Genomic DNA, 20,303 nt, shown 5'->3' on the forward strand with positions numbered 1-20,303 from the left:
CAAAAAAATGCCAATCATGTCCATACTCTTAAGTCCATTTTTGCTCTCATTTGTGCTGTTTGGGGCTGTCTCACCTCTCTCTCTGTGAATCTATCTCCAAGACCAGATCCCAAATTCAACTCCCCAGCAGAAAATCACTTATTTTGTATCTGCCATTAACCAGCTTTCTTAGCCACCCCATGCCCTTGTAATGTGGCTGCTTATGGGATCGGTTAAGAAAAATACTGAAGAGGAATGGAATCCATCTCCATCTCCATATTGTTTCTTTTAATATTAACAGCTTTGTAACTATATATAGAATTAATATACACCATGGAATACTATGCAGCCATAAAAAACGATGAGTTCGTGTCCTTGGTAGGGACATGGATGAATCTGGAAACCATCATTCTCAGCAAACTGACACAAGAACAGAAAATCAAACACCGCATGTTCTCACTCACAGGCGGCTGTCGAACAATGAGAATACATGGACACAGGGAGGGGAGCATCACACACTGGGGTCTGTTGGGCGGGAATAGGGGAGGGACGGGGGGGTAGCGAGGTTGGGGAGGGATAACATGGGGAGAAACGCCAGATATAGGTGACAGGGGGATGGAGGCAGCGAACCACATTGCCACGTATGTACCTATGTAACAGTCCTGCATGTTCTGCACATGTACCCCAGAACCTAAAGTGTAATAATATATATATATATACACACATATATATATATCTTATAAACTGCTCCTCCTTTCCTCAAAGTATAAGCCCTATAAAATCTGCGAAATGTATGTGTTTTGTTGACCAAAATACGCTTCATGCTGCCCAGAGTAAACATCCTGAATGAATCCCTGTGCAGTATAGGAGTGAATGGAGAGGAGGAGGAACTTATTTGGGGGGCAGATTTTCACTCACCCTAAAGAAGTTAAATGAAAGCAAACTTTGGTGGGTTTTGTCTAACTGTGGGCAAATTGATATGGACTGAGAAATTCAATTAACTGTATTCATCAATTTTTGTCTTGGGGTAGAGGCAGGAGACTAAGACCCAGAATTCTTGGTCCCACCTCGTTTGTGGCATTAAAAAAAGAAGGCTCAAACTTGGCATATTACACCAACCAGATTTTTTTCTTTGTCTCAAAAAGGCTCAGCTGAACACTAGATTCTTCACCCAGTGCAACAATCAAAAACTCAGAAAACCTCAGCTGCCTCAGATGATGTCACCAAATCTTTAAGAATGCTCACTGCTGAGTTGGGCACAGGTCCAGCAAACACAATTCTTTCTGCCAGTTATTCAGGGTCTTTGACAGATTAGGTGGTCTTTTTTATTCTTCTTCATCTTCTTTTTTTTCCATCCTCTTAAAAGGCAGTTCAGTTTACCTCTAAGCAAGACATTAGCTCTGGCTACCCCAAATAACATTTTAATTGAAGTCTCAGTCCAAACAAATGCCCGGCCTCTTTATTAACCCCAACAGTGTAATTTTTCAACCTAAGGCTGATTCAGGGGGAAACTGTCTCACTTAAACTGCCATGCAATGGAACATGGCAGTTTTCCTCAATCAGTCTCTTTTCTGACCTTCATTTGAACCTTAATCTCCTTTAACCGTGTTCTCTTTATTAGCTGCTCATACTAATTTTCCTGTTTTTAGACTATCACTTTGCAGAGGTATTTCACTCCTCCTTCTACTGCCAAATGTAACCGTTAAGATTTCATGAACCTTTTTGGGAGAGAAAAGTTAATACTTATTCTTACTTTTTTTGTTGTTCTTTTTGGTTTAGTAATTTAAATAGCTGTTTTGCAAAATGTTCTGTAGAATTTTAGATGGTTTATTCCTGAGGTACATAAGATTTATGTACCAAAACCCATATATACTTAATTGTAATAAAAACATAAAGAATAATTTAAGATGATTACAAAGGATTTTTTAAAATCAATAGACTCACACGTATAAAATAAAGTAGAAAACTAAGGGCATTATATGAATAACTCAGGCAAAAATAATATATTTTTATTAGAAACTTCTAATCTGTTAGGAAAGAACTGAATTATTCAAAGAATTGTCTCAATTCATTTTTTAAAAATTTTATCCTTAATATAATCTGAGTAATGATAGGAAAAAATAATTTTTTTTCTCTATTATACCTTCCCATTTTTTGACATTGGTCAAATGATCCAAAGTGAAAAGAAAAAAAAGCTCTTTTTTCAATAACAATGAAAAAAAAAGTGTTGCTTTATTTGGAGTCTACCTTAACACAGCAAAACTATGTAGGTAGAAAAACAGTGCTTATGATCATGTGCTCAATTAAATTTATTATAGGTTTTTGTACTTTTTAACATTAGCATGAAAGCATATTGGTTATTATTCTTTATAATCTAATTGGGGGCTTTGTATGTAGTTACCCCTCTGTTCTCTGCTTAATACAATAGTTTGTTGATTGCAGAAATTACATTTCTGTGACTTTAAAGTCCTGGAACTAGGATTGTCATTGAAAGTTGGAGATTCAGCTCGGTGTTTGGGGGCAGGGATGATGTGCCCCCTCTGTGTGAGGAGGTAGGCAGCTGGGAACAATTGTCTGTTCCCTGCGGTGTTCAGTGGCATTAGCAGCATGTTGGCACGATAAACTTTGCCTTCCTTTCACTGGCTCAAACAATTAGTGGGATTGAATCAGAGTTCTCCTGGATCATAGTTTATTACATGTTATTAAATTCCATTATTCAAGAAGTTGCTGCTATGATGATAAAAACTTCTCAGCATCTCCCACAAAATCCTCATCTCCTTTCCCATGTATTTTCTTTTCAGTTTATCATTTGCTTCTCTGATAGACAAGGTTTCTTTTTATTTCCTGTTGGTACTTATTTAAAGAGTTAAGAGCTAATTTGAAAATACATCTTTGAAAGGACAACAAAAATGAGATGTGAAAAAATGGATGAAGATTCTTAATTAGTCCATTATTTGACACGCACGATTTAACATGGTATGCTTAGCATTGTGCATTCCCCAAAAGAACAAGGCTCTTTTTTTATCCCAAACTTTAACTCCCTCTCATTCATTATATCCCTTCTTGTCACTTTCCATTAGCTGATCATGACATCCTTTGCTGGAAGGGCGAGCAAGCAGATTACTTCCAAACTGGTGTAAGTGACACTCAAAAGACTGGCCTAAAGGGGCCTCTGTGATAGCAGCAAGCTCCTCGGGCCCTGGAGTTGGAGAATGTCACTTCAATAATATATTGGAGTCCATTGTCACATCATTTCTGCAGCAACTTGGCAACTGTCCAGGAGCGGCAGGAATGGGTCTTCTGCTGCAACTCATGGGTGATAGTATCTAATGTTACTACTGTTGCTGATAATAATAATAACAACAACAATTTATAGTGCCAGTCCAATCCTCCCAGCATCTTATATTTTACAGATGAGGAAACTGAGGACCAAAGAGGTTAAAGGAATTGTCCTTGGTCACAAAGCTGATAAGTGATGGAGCTAAGGTTTTAAGTGAGGTCCGGTGGATTCCATGCTCATGTCTGTTTCTATTAGAGCAGCATACTGACTTCCGGAAGACTTCAACACATCTCCCTAAATCTGAAAGGGAAAGAAATGATCGAAAGAGTAGTCATTGTGATGCCAGTGTCACCAGGCACTTCTAAATGTGGCAGAGGATGATGGAATGAGCCAGCCAGCGTCAAATACCCGTAGATGGATTGTGCTGACTAAGAAAAGAAGTAGAGAATCTGATGCTCTGATCAGATCACCCTGGAGAAATAAACTGTTCCCCATCATGGCTCCCCAAAACCCCTCCTGTACACCCAAAGATCTGACCTGGGGAACAGATCCTTGGCCTCACAGTGGGATTTGCCTGCACAGAGATAGCAGCAGACCCTGATCTGAGCAGCGCCAGGACCAACCCTGGGTACTGTTCAGATCCCAACACCCCAGCCTCTGGCCTTGTATGGTTTTCTGCTCCTGAGAAAACCAAGTTTTCTTCATTCATCAAATTTTAGTTGTTTTTTTTTTTTTCCATTAGGCAAGTTTTAATTTCTTATCCCAGTAACCTCTGAAAAGTTCTGATTATAAAACAGAGAATATGGATATACAGAGTAATATATTGGATAAAATAAAAGTCACTTGTTAAAAAGAATAAATAGAGAAAACAGCCTATGGTGTATATGTCTCTAGTCTGGGCAATACATACATATGCTGGGTGGTAAAATGCGGTGGTTATAGGGATAGACTCTGAAATCAGACTGTCTATATTTAAACCTGAACACCTCCTCTAGCAGTGTGACCTAACCTCTCTGGCCTCCAGTTTTCTCACATGCACAGTACTTTTCTCCTATAATTGTTGTGACAGTTAATGATCTAATGAATGTAAAGTGGCTAGGCCATGGGGATCCTTTATTGTACTTTAGCCACTGTTTCTTGTGTTGTGGTCCAGTGTTCTTGTGTTGTTCACGGTTTCTGACTGTGCCCCAGCCTCCTTGATTCCAAGACCATGGATAACTTCATCCTCAGTAGTGATTCAGTTCCTACTCTGTGCATTTGGTTTGATCAGCCTTCTCCTGACACTGCATCAGTCACTTTTCAGGTCTCAATTCCTGCCCATGTAACCAAAACTCAATGAAGCATTCACAGCATCTTATTTTTGCTTCTGTCTGCTGAACATATTTCCGCCTGGATGCCCCACTTACCCAGCCTGGCAGCAAGGCAAAACCTAAGCAGCCCTTCTTGTTCTCATCTGTCTTGAACTCCTTGAGGTTAGTGCAGAGGGAAGCAAGATCAGGAGTTTGTGATCACAGAGACAGCAGCAGCATCAACCTACAATCTTGGGCCTCTGGAATGTCAGTGACAAACCAGGTTCCAATTGCCTATATACATATAGGCAATACAAAGGCAAGTTTATTTGTTTAAACCGTTTTAAACATGAAAAAGAAGGTAATTATGAAGGATGTTTCTTTATTATCTTCTTTAAAAATCCTGTCTCAGAGAACTTTTCACCATTTAGTAAAAAAATCTGCCTATCTATCATCTATCTATCCATCCATCTATCTAATTTTTTTAAATGGGGAACTATGTGTGATGGGTGAGTGGATGTCAGCAAGAGAAATAGGGGGGAGGGTGAATTACATTTAATGAAGCTGGAAGTTCACATGAACCTTTCAGACTTAAAAAAAATGTTGATTTTACGTGCCAAAGTCTTGAAAGGGGCTTGACGGCTCACGGCTTTAGTGTGTTTTTCCAGATGGCAGATGCCATTTTGTGTTTTGCATAAACTGACTAAATTTGCTTGCTCTTTGTACTTATTTTAGAGAGAACCATTCTCTGCTTTCAATAGGACAGAAGAGCTCCTTGGCACTGGACGCCTCCGGGTCTGGTGAGAGAGGAATGGTTAGGAGACTGTTCTGAGGATACACAGACATCATCCAAAACTTCCTACATTCAGATGAAGAGGTTGGACCAGAGCTTTGCATGCTTGTTACCTAAGGACGGTTCTGATCATGCGAGCAAATCACAGAAGGTAAGCCATGCTGAAGAACTTGCAATAGTTACATTTCCCATGTTTATCTCCATGGGTAACAATAGGTTCATGATGCTCTTATTTCAATTACTCTACATCCTGTTAATGGCTAGTTGTGTGATCCTGTAATTTAATTTCTCTGTACCTCAGTTTTATCTGAAAAAAAAAAAAAGATAATAATGCTTATCTCTTAGGGTCATCGTGAGGATTCCTTGAGTTAGTCCAGGCAAAGGCTTTAGAACAGTGCCTGGTGTATAGTAAATGCTAAGAAATGTTGGTAATTATCATTGCTATGATTCATTTCCACCAGAATTTGAGTTTTTTTTTCTTATTTTCTGCTGATTGACTTTGTCCAACTCCCATCATCATTATGCAAACTCTTTGGGTCATTTTTATGGAAATAGACTGGTAATAGAGTGGTTAAGTTACAGGCTTTCTAGTGAAATGAAGTTTTCAAAGTAATGTTTAAGAACTGCATCTCCTTGACTTTCTCCGAGCCTCAGTTTCTTCATCTATAACATAAGGATGATAATAATTGTTGCCTCATAACACTTTAAGAGGATTGAATGGGACGATATTTGCACACTGTCTGGCAAGCATATAAAGACTGTAAAGAATATTGTGTATTCTATTATCTTTGCTGCCCAAAATATACAAAACAGCACTCTCAAAAATGCTTCTATAAGCTTGTCAAGTTCCAGGGCTCATGTCATGTCAATATTCCATCAGAAAAGAGGAAAAAGTCCACAGAAATGGAAAGATTCTGTATACTGTGACTTTACTAGGACCCTTTGTGAAATAATGATGTAGAATTGAGAGGGCTAAGTCTTGCTCAATACTGATTTTAATTCAAGTTAGAAAACTCAAATTTCTTCTTAAAAATTGAAGTTGTATATTTTTAAGATACACAGTGTGAGGCTTTGATACACATACACATAGTGAGTTGATTTTAAAATCAAGCTAATTAATATATCCATTATAATATATAAGGTCTTCACATAGTTACTTCTTTGTGTGTAGTGAGAACACTTAAGATCTATTCTCTTAGCAAATTTCAAATTTCAAGTATACAACACAGTATTATAAACCACAGTCCCCGTGTTATACATTAGGTCTCTAGAACTTCTTCATCCTGCATAACTGAAACTTTGTATCTTTTGACCAACTTTGCCTGGGAACCACTACTGTAACTCTCTGCCTCTATGAATTCAACTCTTAGATTCCCCATATAAGTGAGATCATCTGGGCCGGGCGCAGTGGCTCAAGCCTGTAATCCCAGCACTTTGGGAGGCCAAGGCGGGTGGATCACCAGGTCAAGAGATCGAGTCCATCCTGGTCAACATGGTGAAACCCCATCTCTACTAAAAATACAAAAAATTAGCTGGGCATGGTGGCGCATGCCTGTAATCCCAGCTACTCAGGAGGCTGAGGCAGGAGAATTGCCTGAACCCAGGAGGTGGAGGTTGTGGTGAGCCGAGATCGCGCCATTGCACTCCAGCCTGGGTAACAAGAGTGAAACTCCGTCCCCCTCCCCCCCAAAAAAAAAGTGAGATAATCTAATTTTTTCTTTCTGTGCTTGGCTTATTTCATTTAACATAATGTCCTCCAAGTTTATCTATGTTGTCACAAAGGACAGAATTTTCTTCCCCTTAAAGGCTAAATAGTATTCCAATATATACACATATGTATACATACATATGTATGCACATATATACATACATATATATTGTATGCATAGATACACATATTTGTATCTACAAAACCTGTGTGCATATATACACATATGTATGTATGTGTATATATCACACAGTTTGTCTATAGGCAATTAGGTTTTTTTCTATGTCATAGTTATTGTGAATAATGCTGTAATTAATATGGGAGTGTAGATATTTCTTTGAGATGCTGATTTCATTTTCTTGGATATATATCAGTAGAGGAATTGCTGGATTATATTGAAAGTCTATTTTTAATTTTTTAAAGAACCTCAGTTTTGGAAAACTCAAATTTCTGAGCAGACTGATCCTGGACTCACACTGGGAATCATTTGAAAGGGAGGATCTAAAGCCTTATTCTTCTGTCTTAAACCAAAAAATAAAGAATAGAGTGAGGTAGCTTGTAGGGAAAAAATAGTTAATTGTGCTGGTTGCTTCTTATGGGGGAATGTGCATTTGCATATGATAAAATATTCAAATCTCACATTAAAAAATGTATATTTCTTTCTCAAACTAAAAATGGGTAGGAGTTACACCTGTAAATGAAAGAGAACTGTCTAAATATTATAACTGTGTTATTAAAGAGTTGAAAATGATTTCAATCACATTTGCCATTCTCATCTAGCAGTAATGAGTGCAATTAATAATTGAATAAAGAAAATAACCAACCAGGTGCAATGGCTTATGCCTGTAAATCCCAGCACTTTGGGAGGCCGAGGTGGGCGGATCACCTGAGGTCAGGAGTTCGAGACCAGTCTTACCAACATGTAGAAATCCCTTCTCTACTAAAACCACAAAAAAATTAGCTGGGCATGGTGGCACATGCCTGTGATCCCACCTATTCAGGAGGCTGAGGCAGGAGAATCGCTTGAACCTGGGAGGCGGAGGTTGCGGTGAGCCGAGATTGTGTCATTGCACTCCAGTGTGGGAAACAAGAGCAAAACTCTTGTCTCAAAAAAAAAAGAGAAAATAACCTAACACTGGAAACTTTTACCCCAAAGCCAGCATGAAACCTGAAAAACTGAAGAACATGGATCAATAAAGCATAAAAAACATCAAGTCTTACAAATACCTTATTTGCCGCATAGATTTATTTTGATGTCTCCCTTCCAATGCCTATCGCTCCTAACAGTCAGAATCAGATGGTATTTAAGTTGCAGGAAAAAAATGCTAAAGTAACTTCCTCTCAAAAGATGACAGCCCCATCTTTTTCTCTTGACCTCATGCTTAGAAATTGCTCAGAGTAGGCTGGGGACGGTGGCTCATGCCTGTAATCCCAGCACTTTGGGAGGCTGAGGCAGGCAGATCACAAGGTCAGGGGTTTGAGATCAGCCTGATCAACATACTAAAACCCCATCTCTACTAAAAATATGAAAATTAGCTGGGCAAGTTGGTGCATGCCTGTAGTCCCACTACTTGGGAGGCTGAGGCAGGAGAATCGCTTGCACCCAGGAGGCAGAGGTTGCAGTGAGCCGAGATCACACCATTGCACTCCAGCTTGGGTGACAGAGTGAGACTTTGTCTCAAAAAAAAAAGAAAAGAAATTACTCAGAGTAGAGAGTAGGATGCTATGATTAATTATTATTAGCAGTAAAATAAAAGAGGAAAGCAAGATCAAACAAGAGATAAGAGGGAAAGTGCATGTCAAAAAAAAAAGGAAGAGAAGTTGGAAAGAACAGGAGGAAGCAATATTATTAAAGCAGGGAAAATAAACTACATGGCAGCAAAAAAGAAACAAAAAGAAAACTTGCGAGTCCAATGCAGAGGTGGCTAGCTGACCTGTGATTTATCTTCTTTCCCTTCCACAGTGTAGAGCTCCTTCTAGGAAGCAATTGCTCAGCCAGAGAGAGACAATCTCTCTCTCTCTCTCTCTCTCTCTCTGTCTCTCTCTCTCTCTCTCTGTCTCTGTCTCTCTCTCTCTCTTTCTCTGTCTCTCTCTGTGTCTCTCTTTCTTTCTCTCTCTCTCTGTCTCTCTCTCTCTCTTTCTCTGTCTCTCTGTCTCTCTGTCTCTCTCTCTCTCTCTCTCTCTCTCTCTCTCTCTCTCTCTCTCTCTCTCTCTCTCTCTCTTCTGGCTGGATAATGCCAGGATAGCCTTGATACCAGAAGATGTAGAACCATAACATGAAATAAATCTAGATCTCTGAATCCCTTATCAGAGGAATAGCCACATTAGACTTTTTGTGAGTGAGAAATAAGCTTTTAGATGTTAAGCCATTGCGCTTTTGGGGATTGTTTGTTATGGCAGTGAGCACTGCATACCCTGACTAATACAGAAGTTGATATCAAGAGGGAGCTCTAGAAGTAGTTGCTTATTCTTTTTAGCTTTGCTCAAAAACCAGTTAATTATTTCCTGATAGCCTCTTATTGTTTTACTGTGTTTCCAAAAGCAGCCAATAGCAACCAACACATGTTATTTTTCACCTACAAGCTCAAGAGTCATGTGGTCTGACTTTCAGGTTACCAAAGGCAATAATATTGCCAAGTGTTTTTCCACTCCATGATATGGATCTCCAGTCATCCAGTCTGTTATATCTGTTTCTAGCAAGCACTACTTGACTCTGAAGTCTGTGCCACATATTTTAGAGTTTTGTTACAGGACACAGCATTTACTATCAAATATAATCATCAGATTTAATTAAAAAAATAGAAACCTGATAAAATGCAATGTGTTCATCATACCATTTCCTCTCTCTGGGCACAGAGGAAGGCCATAGTCTCACCCTTCCTTACAATTTAACTGGGGCCTTGAGATCAATTTTTTTTGGTAATGGAATGTAAGCAGAAGTACTGTGTCACCTTTATTCTCAGAGTGAAGTGGGTTTTTGTGCTTTCTCTATGTACTGTCTTCCTCTCGCACAGAGATCTTAGGTACAAGATAGAAGCCACTTTGTTCTATGTCCTGAACAAAGAATAACCTTAAATTATTATATTATTTAGAGTTGAGGGGTTATTTATTACTGAAATATATCCATCCCATTCTGACTAATATCCTGTAAGTATTTTATTCCATTAGGAAGGAATGCAATATGTAGAATTAGAGGTTTTATGGAATCATTGGAAGGGCTGGGGAATGAAGGTCAACTTCCTGGAAATATGAAGTGTTGGAATCCCTGGGAAGCCAAGTTGCCACCAATGGTCTTAGCTGCCTGCAGTACTGGAGTGGGTGATTCTCAGGATGCTCAGAAGCTGACACGTAGCCCCATGTCTTCCATCTGCCAATGTGTGCAAACCCTTCTGTAGCTACTGAAAATGTCTTTTTCTCTTCCATTTTCTAGTGATTGCAAGTACCTCTTAATGGAAGATTATACCAAGAACTTTATGGGCAAGAGAGCCTGGGAAATGTAGTTTCCAGGCTTTCGGTTCTTGTGATATGGGAGGAGTTTGGGGCAGTGATGGTACTTACTGAGTCTCAGTGAAAAAATGTCTGGCATGCATGGTCTTATCCTTCTTTTAGGAAATTCAGGTGTCATACTTCCATAACCCATCACTCTAGAAAGCTCCTTGAGGACAGACCTTACAATTCTCCATCCCTATTGCCAGACAGTACCAGTCAATACATTGTTTTGAATTGATATGAATAAAATGACTACAGGTTGAGTAGGAAATAAGAAAGACTTCCCCATGTGTTGAAGCTAGATTTCAAGGACTTTGTCTGTCAAATCTGATAATTGTCCTAGACTCTGTCCTAGCTTAAGCCATTTTGCTCCCTAGCCTGCTCAGAGTGACCATGAAGAGCTGCTTGCCCAACAAGTGACCTTGAGCTTGCTCTGGATCCTGTTTGTAGAGTCAAATAAAATAAGATTTGATGAAGGTTATTAGGTCCATAGAGACTGTCCAATCGTGTATTTTTTAAAAACTACATCATCAAGCTGATTGTCTAGAGTTAGTCAAAACATTTCTCCATTTTATTCCATATGTCATCTGCCAATGGCTACAAACCTGCCTGTAGCTACTGAAAAATGTATTTTCCTCTCCCCTCTTCCAGTGATAGCAAGAGCACCTCTTCTGAACATGACCTTTGTGCTCTGACAAAATTGGAATCCCTTTGGGAATGAGGGTTTGTGAATTCATGTTGGGGCAGGGTGGAAAGTATTCTGTAATTGAGAAGGAGGTAGGGTGAGTTTGTGCACTAAGAAGGACTTGTTCTGTCATAAGAAGTGGGTACTCAGAAAAGAGAAGATGAGACTCTGGTGTGGTTTCATCTGAAAAGGCACAAAGTTAAAACTCCAACGAAGATTAAATACATCCTCTTGATATTTCACACACACACACACACACACACACACACACACACACACAGAAAAGCTGTTGTACCTGTGATAAGAATGATGGTAAAGTGAAATGAATCATATCAGCTCCCTGAGTAGCTGGGACTACAGGCATGCACGACCACGTCCAGCTAATTTTTGTATTTTTAGTAGAGACAGAGCTTCACAGGTTGGCCAGGATAGTCTTGATCTCTTGACCTTGTGATCTGCTCACCTTGGCCTCCCAAATTGCTGGGATTGCAGGTGTGAACCACTGCACGTGGCCTTTTGATCTTCTTACTGTTATGAAATGGTGACCATATCCAGCTGAAGAGTTCTGTGAGCATAATGGCACAATTATGGGGGGGATGTGATGAAGTAACAGCTGCTAGTGTCCAACATTTAGCCTCTCGTTTCCATTCCCACCCACCCTGATCTCTGGCTATGTTTAGTTGCTTTACACAGTGTTACCTAGGCCAAAGTCTATTCTACAAAATTAAAGGAAGAGAGAGAAGAGTGAGAGTCTTCATAGAAAGATCAGGCTCCCAAAAATCTGTTTTCCTTGGTTTCCCATGTTTTCTCCTCCTTTGTACCTAGGATCATGGCTGAAACACAATCCTGAGTTTACTTCGTGAAAAAAGAAGTAGAAAGTTGAGCAGACATCTAATGAATACAGTCAAGATGGTTAGTGAATTTGGAAAATTCCACTCACAAAAAATTACGTTCTCTATTCTGTAGCAGATTTCCTCTTGGCCTTAATTATCCACAGAGTTTTCCAATTTTCTGATAGTCTTTACTGTTGCTGACATCACCTAAATAATTTATGTAATGGATTTAACTGGGTTCATTTGGGAACCCTTTATTCTAAGTGGCTTTCTTTTTATCAATCTATTTACTTATTCAATAATTATTGAACACTGTTTCAGTTATCTAATGCTGTGTAAGAAGCTACCCTAAAGCTAGTGACTACTTAATGAAACGGTTTATTATTTTCACTCACGATTCTTGGGGCCGATGGACTCTGGTGGGCAGTTCTTGCTTGGGGTCTCTCATTTGGTTGTAGTCAGATCGTAGCTGAGACTGGAGCCATCTAAACTTTTCTTCACTCATGTGTCTGGCATTGGGCTAGTCAGGAATCTCTCTCCCTCTCCACATGGTTAGCAAAGCTTTTCAGTCTCTTGGTAATCAGGCTTCTTCTCTTGTGACAGACTTCCTCAAAGCAAGTGTTCTAAGAAATCCAGGTGGAAGTTGCAAAAATTTTTAAACGTAGCCTTGCAAGTCACACAGAGCACTTCTTCCCTCTTGTGTATGCCAAAGCAATCACGGGAGAACCCAGGATCCAGTAGTTGGGCAATAATTCTGTCTCACAAGAGGGGAATAGTTTGTGTGCTCAAATAAGGAAAGAATTGACGTGTTCATCTTAATGAGAAGCTGCCACAAGCACCTACTGTGTGGCAGATGCTATGCTATGTGGTGGTACAACATGTTGACAAAATGGGCATAGTCCCATGTCCCTTGTGGACGTTAAAATCTAGTTTGATTAGCTTTGACTCGACAGTTTTCCCAATCAACTGCTGAGCAGTACATCTCAATATTAAGTCTATTTAGTTATGAACTGTGCAAAACATCTATTCTGGTAATTCGTGGTCTGGTCATTTTGACTTTTTCAATAACCAAACTGAATAAAATTTGTGGGTATCTGATCCATAACTTGATGATCACCTTGATGAGCTGATTCATTCATGAATTCTTTTTTTAATGCATTCTTTAAAACGTAGTTTTTAAAGAATGGGGTGTTTATCTCTTGCTTCACAAGCATGTTGAGTTCCTGCTCTGCATGGGGGCTGGAACTGAATTCCTTGACTTACAATAGGAAGTATAGAAGAAATTGAAAAGTCAGATTTTGCCCCATGAGCTTCCATTCTTCTTAGCAGCTTGGGTTGTATGCAAGTGGAGCAACTTGTGACAATGACAAAGAAAAAGGTGAACCCAGACCATGCATGATAAACTAGACAAGTTGGTATTAGTTTCCCTCCTGATAATTATCTTTTGAAGAAAAGTAATTGATGATTTGCCTCCACTTTCTTCTCTCTTTTATTATGGACACAAAGTGATCTAGGTTTGCTAAGTAAAAGGAGATTTCAGGGCAGGAATGTTGACAGAAGAATTGGTGGTGTTCAGCAAATCTCAGGTCTTATCATTTCTGGCATAGTTTATGTCCCTTCAGTGGTACAGCTATGAGGGGCTGGGGGAGGAGGTTCATGATGACACAAGAGATACCTTGACATTTCAGAAACAAAGGTCAAAGCTTGAACAGGTCCAAGAGCATGCAGAATTCTTGTGCACACATGTCAAGTTCCCCGACATGAGGTTAGTATTACGTTGTGCCTTCTTATGTTGTATCTTTATATCTGTTGTCTTACATAGCATACAAGGACATTGAGGGATATTTCAAGTAAAACAACAACGATATGAATGTTGCCTTACCTACCTGGATGTTTCCAGCAAAACTAAAATTTGGCTTGTCATACCTATTGTCCTTTATCAATCTATTAACTTTAATTTCATAGCTCATACTTTATCCATGTGGATCCTTTTCTCATGTTAGTGAGACCTGTGTCCCCAGGGTGTAATTTGCTAAATTAAACTGCTTTCCATTTAGCATGCCAATTTACTTTTCTGAAATCCTTGCCCCCATTTTGCTCTGGCAATTTATAATAATCAGATTTTAATTGTATCCCACCCCTCTTTCTGCCAGCACATACTTGTTTGGTATGTTTTATGTTATATTATTTTATGCCTGCTGATATGTCACTTTGTAATTTTTTATGGGCATGTGATTTGCCCAACTGGATGGTAAACTGAATGGCAGGAGCTTCTCTATACAGGCAGATTTACATGTATGTGTTTACATACGTATGTGTACATGTAGTATATGTACTCTTACATACACAGGAGACACTTCTCAACAGCTGATCAACTCTTTCCACCCTCCACTTAATTTTCTCTTTCTTCTTCTTCTTCTTCTTCTTCTTCTTCTTCTTCTTCTTCTTCTTCTTTTTTTTTTTGAGATGGAGTTTTGCTCTTATTGCCCAGGCTGGAGCACAGTGCTATGATCTGGGCTCACCGTAACCTCCACCTCCCGGGTTCAAGTGATTCTCCTGTCTCAGCCTCCCAAGTAGCTGGGATTATAGGCATGCATCACCATGCCTGGCTAAGTTTGTATTTTTAGTAGAGACAGGGTTTCTCCTTGTCGGTCAGGCTGGTCTTGAACTATCAACTTCAGGTGATCTGCCCACTTCGGCTTCCCAAAGTGTTGGGAATGCAGGCGTGAGCCACAGTGCCCAGCCCTCTTTTTGTTTTCATAAGTTAGAGTCAAGTAGACTATTTTGCAGTTTACCTGGTGAATCGGATCAATGCATATGTTTGATGGATTATTCAGACAGTTAAATATGAAGTCTTCAACTTTATATTACTAAGATGAAAATAATCTAGAGTATTGCTCATCTTTTCCTCCGGGAAAATTATTTTCATAACTTCATAAAAAAATGCAAGTACTTGAGCTATGCAAGTTCTTGTGATTGATAATTTGGGGCAAAAATGATTTTTTTTTTTAAATTAATGATAGTCTTTAACTCCTCAACTTGAAGCTACAAAGCGTTTGAATGTCCATATTGACCTTGTGAGAGTTTATCCAGGCTTGCTTTTATTGGCGGTGAGGGAGCCACACTGGGTGTCTTGGAAGACTTAAATCCTTCTTCTATAATATCTATCAGTATCCCTCCCCACTTCTGACTCCTTAAATGCATACAAATTTAAGTAGAAACTTGGAGTTGACCTCAGAAAAATTTCCTACCCAACATGTTAACGTTACTGTCTCCTTTTCTAACCAATTTGCTGTTCTCAAAACCTTTTTATTTACTAAGTTTGCTGCTGCCACTGTATATGCAGGGATGTACATTGGTGAGGAGCTTCCCGACTTGTCCGAGATCAGGGCCACCAGAAAACATTTCGAGCCCTCCAAATATCGTGAATTATTTTGGCATCCCTGACATTACATGAAAACAAAATAAAGTTTTCTTCTCATAACTAGACATATACTTAAAATGCAAACACTGCTGGAAGCCTCACTATAATGACGGGTCCTTATTCACAGAAGATGATAGTGACTGATAATAGATATTTTCTTGAAAATAGATTTCGATCAGGCCAAAGTGGTGATTGAATTTGGGAGAATGACAGCTCATTGCATTTCTTAAAGCCGTGGGCTCAGATTTAGGATATCCATAACTCATGAAGATTCCAAAATGATCCATTGGTGTGCAGAAAGAAGATATTGGAGTTCTATTTATTTCAATATTTTATTTCATCTTAAATATAGATTTTTTTGGTACATGTGTTTTTGATGCATAGAATATGCATTTATAAAAGCACATATGTTATTTATAAATAAAAATACATAGAATGGACATGTTCATAAATTTTTACCATATGTGATCTAAACATTTAGAAACCACTGCTTTCCAAAGGTGAATCGAACATGAATAAGGTCCTCATGATGTGATGGGGAGGAACGGGAAATGATTACAGAACAAGTGTTTGTAATCTCAGAATTCTGACTCTGGTTACTACTGGTTCCAGTTATCTGATCAATAGGGAGTTCACTAACTCTTAATCTGACGCCAGGACAGTCCCTTTTAAGATGTGAAGAAATTGCTCAATGTTAGGATGTTGACTGAAGAAAGTAGATTTTAATCATGCTTTTTTTTCTCATTTTGTTTTCTCAAGGGTCCCATGGGAACAGAAAGTTTTGAGGGAGTTTACTGTTTGTGCAAGATGACTGGTTGGGTAAAGAAGTCCAAAGTTTTTTATCTGCAGAACAAACAAAGCCTGGGCAAAGGTAACTGAAATGAACGTCTCCCACCTTGTCCCTTTTGCATGTCTAAGGTGATGTTTGTGCCGATGGTTGCACAACGGAGAACCTAATCTATGCGTGTCAAATGGAGAGGAGGTGCATGTTAGAGTCCTCCTGATTAAAAAGAGTCAGTGACCTTTATTCTTCTTAGTTTGACAGCCGATTATTTGATGACAATGCCTATATAAAAATCATTTAAAAAATGAAAATTCTATTTGTTGATGAATTATTCCTAAATGCCGAGATATTATTTGTCAGACAGCCTCTGGGTGCCTGAATTAGAGTTTTTCCTTTCTCCAAAGATAGACACACACCACACACAGCTCTAAGGAGGTATTAAAATAAATTTATGAATTTAGGATTACTCTGGACATTTGTTGTGGCTGGTTAATGACAACAAGGACAACTGGATTGTCCTTATGATTGCTCCATTTTTTTAGCAATTACTAAAAAAAATTAGGAATAAACAAACATTCTGAAAATGTGAATCACAGTGTGGGGCTCAACTTGTGTTTTAAAAGACAACTTTCTTTTTTTTTGTTTTTGTTTTTTTGAGATGGAGTTTCGCTTTGTAGCCCAGGCTGGAGTACAGTGGCGCAATCTCGGCTCACTATAACCTCCGCCTCCTGGGTCCTGGGTCAAGCAATTCTCCTACCTCAGGCTCCCAAGTAGCTGGGATTATGGCACGAGCCACCACACCCAGCTAATTTTTGTATTTTTTAGTAGAGACAGGGTTTCACCATGTTGGCCAGTCTGGTCTTGAACTCCTGACCTTGTGATCCACCCACCTCAGCCTCCCAAAGTGCTGGGATTACAGGTGTGAGCCACCACACCCGGCCTAAAAGATAATTTTCTATGCATAAATATTGACAAGAGAGTGAGATATGACTGAATTGTTGAGATTAAGCGTTTATTGTGGGGAAAAAATTAAAATGCTTAGGAGCTCAGTAATCCACACTGATCAGATATTTACTTAACCATTCTTTTCGTTTTGACTCTTTGTTACTGTTGTTTCCGTTGGAACTTAGGTTTATAAGGCCAGTTAAAGGAGCATTTTATAGGGGATAGTCGTAAAGTATGATAACGAATGAGCTAGCAGCCAACTATGGATAGAAACTAGGTCAGTTAGAAAGCTGATTTCCCATTCTTAAATTAGTTGCTATTGAGTTTTACGAACAATCCCTAAGACATTTATCATCCAATAATTTTTCCTCAAAGAAATATCCAAGAAAGGGTTTAGACATGAAGAACAGAGTGGTGAAAGTGAGACCTTCTGCCTTTCGGATATTTGAAAAAATCCTAATGGGACTGAAATTGTAAGGTGGGAAATCCATAGGGAATTGTCTTTGTGTATGTGAATATGTATGGATATATGTATAATATAGAACAGGGGTCCCCAGACTCTAGTCTGTGACCTGGTAGGAACAGGGCCACATGGCAAAAGGTGAGTAGCAGGCCAGCAAGTGAAGTTTCATCTATACTGACAGCTGCTCCCATCATTCGCATCTCCACCTGAGCTCTACCTCTGGTCAGATCATTGGTGCCATTAGAGTCTCATAGGAGCTCAAACTCTTATCATAAACTGCGTATCTGAGGGATCTAAGTTGCATGCTCCTTATGAGAACCTAATGCCTGATTTCATCATCTATTACAATGTAATAATAATAGAAATGAAGTGCACAATAAATGTAATGTGCTTGAATCATCCTGAAACCATCCCCAACCCCAGTCCATGGAAAAATTGTCTTCCATGAAACTGATCCCTGGTGCCAAAAAAGTTGGGGATTGCTGGTACTGATAACAACTAAAACTAATGTCCAGATTATCTGAATAATCACATTTACTGGTATAATTGTTTAAAACTTAAAAGAAAAACTGAAATTTTCCAATATGGAAAAGACAAATTCCAGTTTCTAAGCTTAAGCCTGCCAAGACTCCATGGCTTGGAATTTCATGTGTGACCAGCTATTCTAGTAGGAAAATTCATTGTAGTAAAATGTAGGTAAATTATTTGGAAGCACTTCTACTACCGACTGTGAGACACTGAACCAACCTGTAAATGGGGGTGAACTCCTTCAAGGTCCAGGTAGACTATGATCTTTCTGAGATTACAGATTTGTAGTTTTTCCTGAAAAAAATAGTTTAGAGTTTCCATCAAGCTCTAGGATTCTACCAGCCACGCACCCAGGGTGTGAAATGTTGTGTGTGGGAATAATCTGCACGGCCTTAAAAGGAGCTACTTTCTGAGGAAGGTTGTTGGCTGTGGAGAGATGTAAGTGTTGAGAGACAGAGGGAATTGCATGAGAAGAGATGGTAGAAGAGTCTGTGATTCAAAAATGGGCTTTGAAACCTCTAGAGCCTGTTAGTCAGTTAATAGTAGTAAAAAACAATGGTTATATACCCGGGACCACTAAGTCACTTGAGTTAAGAAGATTACATACAGAACAGAATCAAAAAAGACAGAGAGAAAGAGAGGAGAGAGACAGAGCCGTAGCATGCATGAGGTATGCAGCTGTTGGGCTGCATGCTCCAGCGCCTGGATTTCCAATCTGGCACTCAGCTTGATGAGTCTGTTTATTCAGCTCCAGTATCAGACGTTCCCTTTTCCTGCCTGAAGAAGTCCCCTTTGAAGAACAGCTCTGCTGGGGAGCAGTTTCCCCTTGGATGGGCTACTCCTGTTTGCAGTCCTAAAGGAAAAGAACTGGAAATGCCACAAGAGTGTTCTTTAAAGCGATATTCCAGCACCACGTGAGGGGAGGATGAAATAGCTGTAAAAGATGTATTTCCTGGTTGAGGTATTTTTTTCCCCACTCAAGTGAATTTAGCGCTGAACAAAGGCATCACGTGAATGCGTTGGGGTCATATGCTCTTGGGTACCTCCAGATCTGTGAGGGCAGGTGGTGGCTGGGATGGGAGAGTATTGGGCAGAGCAACAGCACTTCAGCTTCTGTAGGCCTGGAGAGATAGAGAGAGAGAGAGAGAGAGAGAGAGAGAGAGAGAGAGAGAGAGAGAGAGAGAGGGAGCGCATGCCAGAGAGAGACACAGAGAATTCCAGTAACCTAGTCTTGCATGTCTTTATCTGTAAAGGAATCAGTCATGGTGACTTATCAGAGGACCAGTCTATGCTTTCAAAGCAAAGCCACAGTGAAACGTTATCTAGAGAATTGAGGGACAATGTTCATAATCAGATTGGGTAATTCCAAGGTTGACAGTTGTACTTTGGGTTTGATATTAATTTCTCATATTTCAGGGACATGTTTTACTTTTTCGAAAAAGTTTTTCATCTTGTGAAGTAGCTGGAGTAGATGCTAATCACCTGAATTTTCCTCTTCGGAAAAGGATGTGGCTAAGTTAAGAGAGATGGTCATTGGCAGGGCAGAGCAGCAATCCAGGCCTCTTGTCTCTTGGACCAGGTCTCCTTTTTCTGTGTTCTTGAGACCTGCACAAAGGGACAGTGGGAGTTTCAGAAAAAAGGAAGGCGACATTCTGTCTCCTCCCAGGCATGTAGAAAGTTACTGTGACTTTGAAACCACAGCTTTGCTGTGCCCAAAGCTCTCTCCGGGACTAGCCTTAGGGAGGAGTTTCAAAGTGAAGCTTTCAGAGAGTGAGTCTCATGTTCTAGTCACTGTGGCTGCTCAGGCCTGTGGTTGGTTTGTTCAGTTTGCACCTAGGCCTTAGAAAACAGGAGTTCTCCAGAATGAAAAGAGTTCTTTGTTCAGTATCAAAGATGAACACTTTGAGTGAGAGAGATGCCACTTCATGGTGAGGCCTGGTTTTCCAGGAGAGAGGATGGGATCCACACTCTATTCCCGATTCCTGGCTGAGACTTCTAGGACTCACATTGACTCTTGAGGCCTAGGAGTAAGGTTCATGCATAAGGGACCAGAAAGCACTGACAGTATGGACTTTATCCAGGAGTAAGAGTGAACCAGAATTT

General features: G+C 39.6%; 1 protein-coding gene across 9 annotated transcripts in view; it reads left to right on the plus strand.

Moving 5' to 3' along the window:
• The window catches only part of LOC144580317 (uncharacterized), a 179,715-nt gene that overhangs the window by 17,221 nt on the left and 142,191 nt on the right, over positions 1-20,303 (plus strand). For 7 of the 9 annotated variants that reach the window (XR_013529601.1, XR_013529603.1, XR_013529605.1 and 4 more), the window contains 2 exons: positions 5,310-5,492; positions 16,240-16,351. Coding sequence is in view for 2 of the 9 variants with exons in the window: in XM_078356402.1 (XP_078212528.1) it covers positions 5,310-5,492; positions 16,240-16,351 (295 nt within the window). In the remaining 7 variants the exon portion in view is untranslated. Of the gene's footprint in view, positions 1-5,283; positions 5,493-16,239; positions 16,352-20,303 lie in introns of all 9 variants that reach the window. The other 2 variants (XR_013529606.1, XR_013529607.1) reach the window with 1 other exon arrangement.

Source organism: Callithrix jacchus, chromosome 19 (genome assembly GCF_049354715.1).
Source record: "Callithrix jacchus isolate 240 chromosome 19, calJac240_pri, whole genome shotgun sequence".
NCBI classification, from domain to species: domain Eukaryota; kingdom Metazoa; phylum Chordata; class Mammalia; order Primates; family Cebidae; genus Callithrix; species Callithrix jacchus.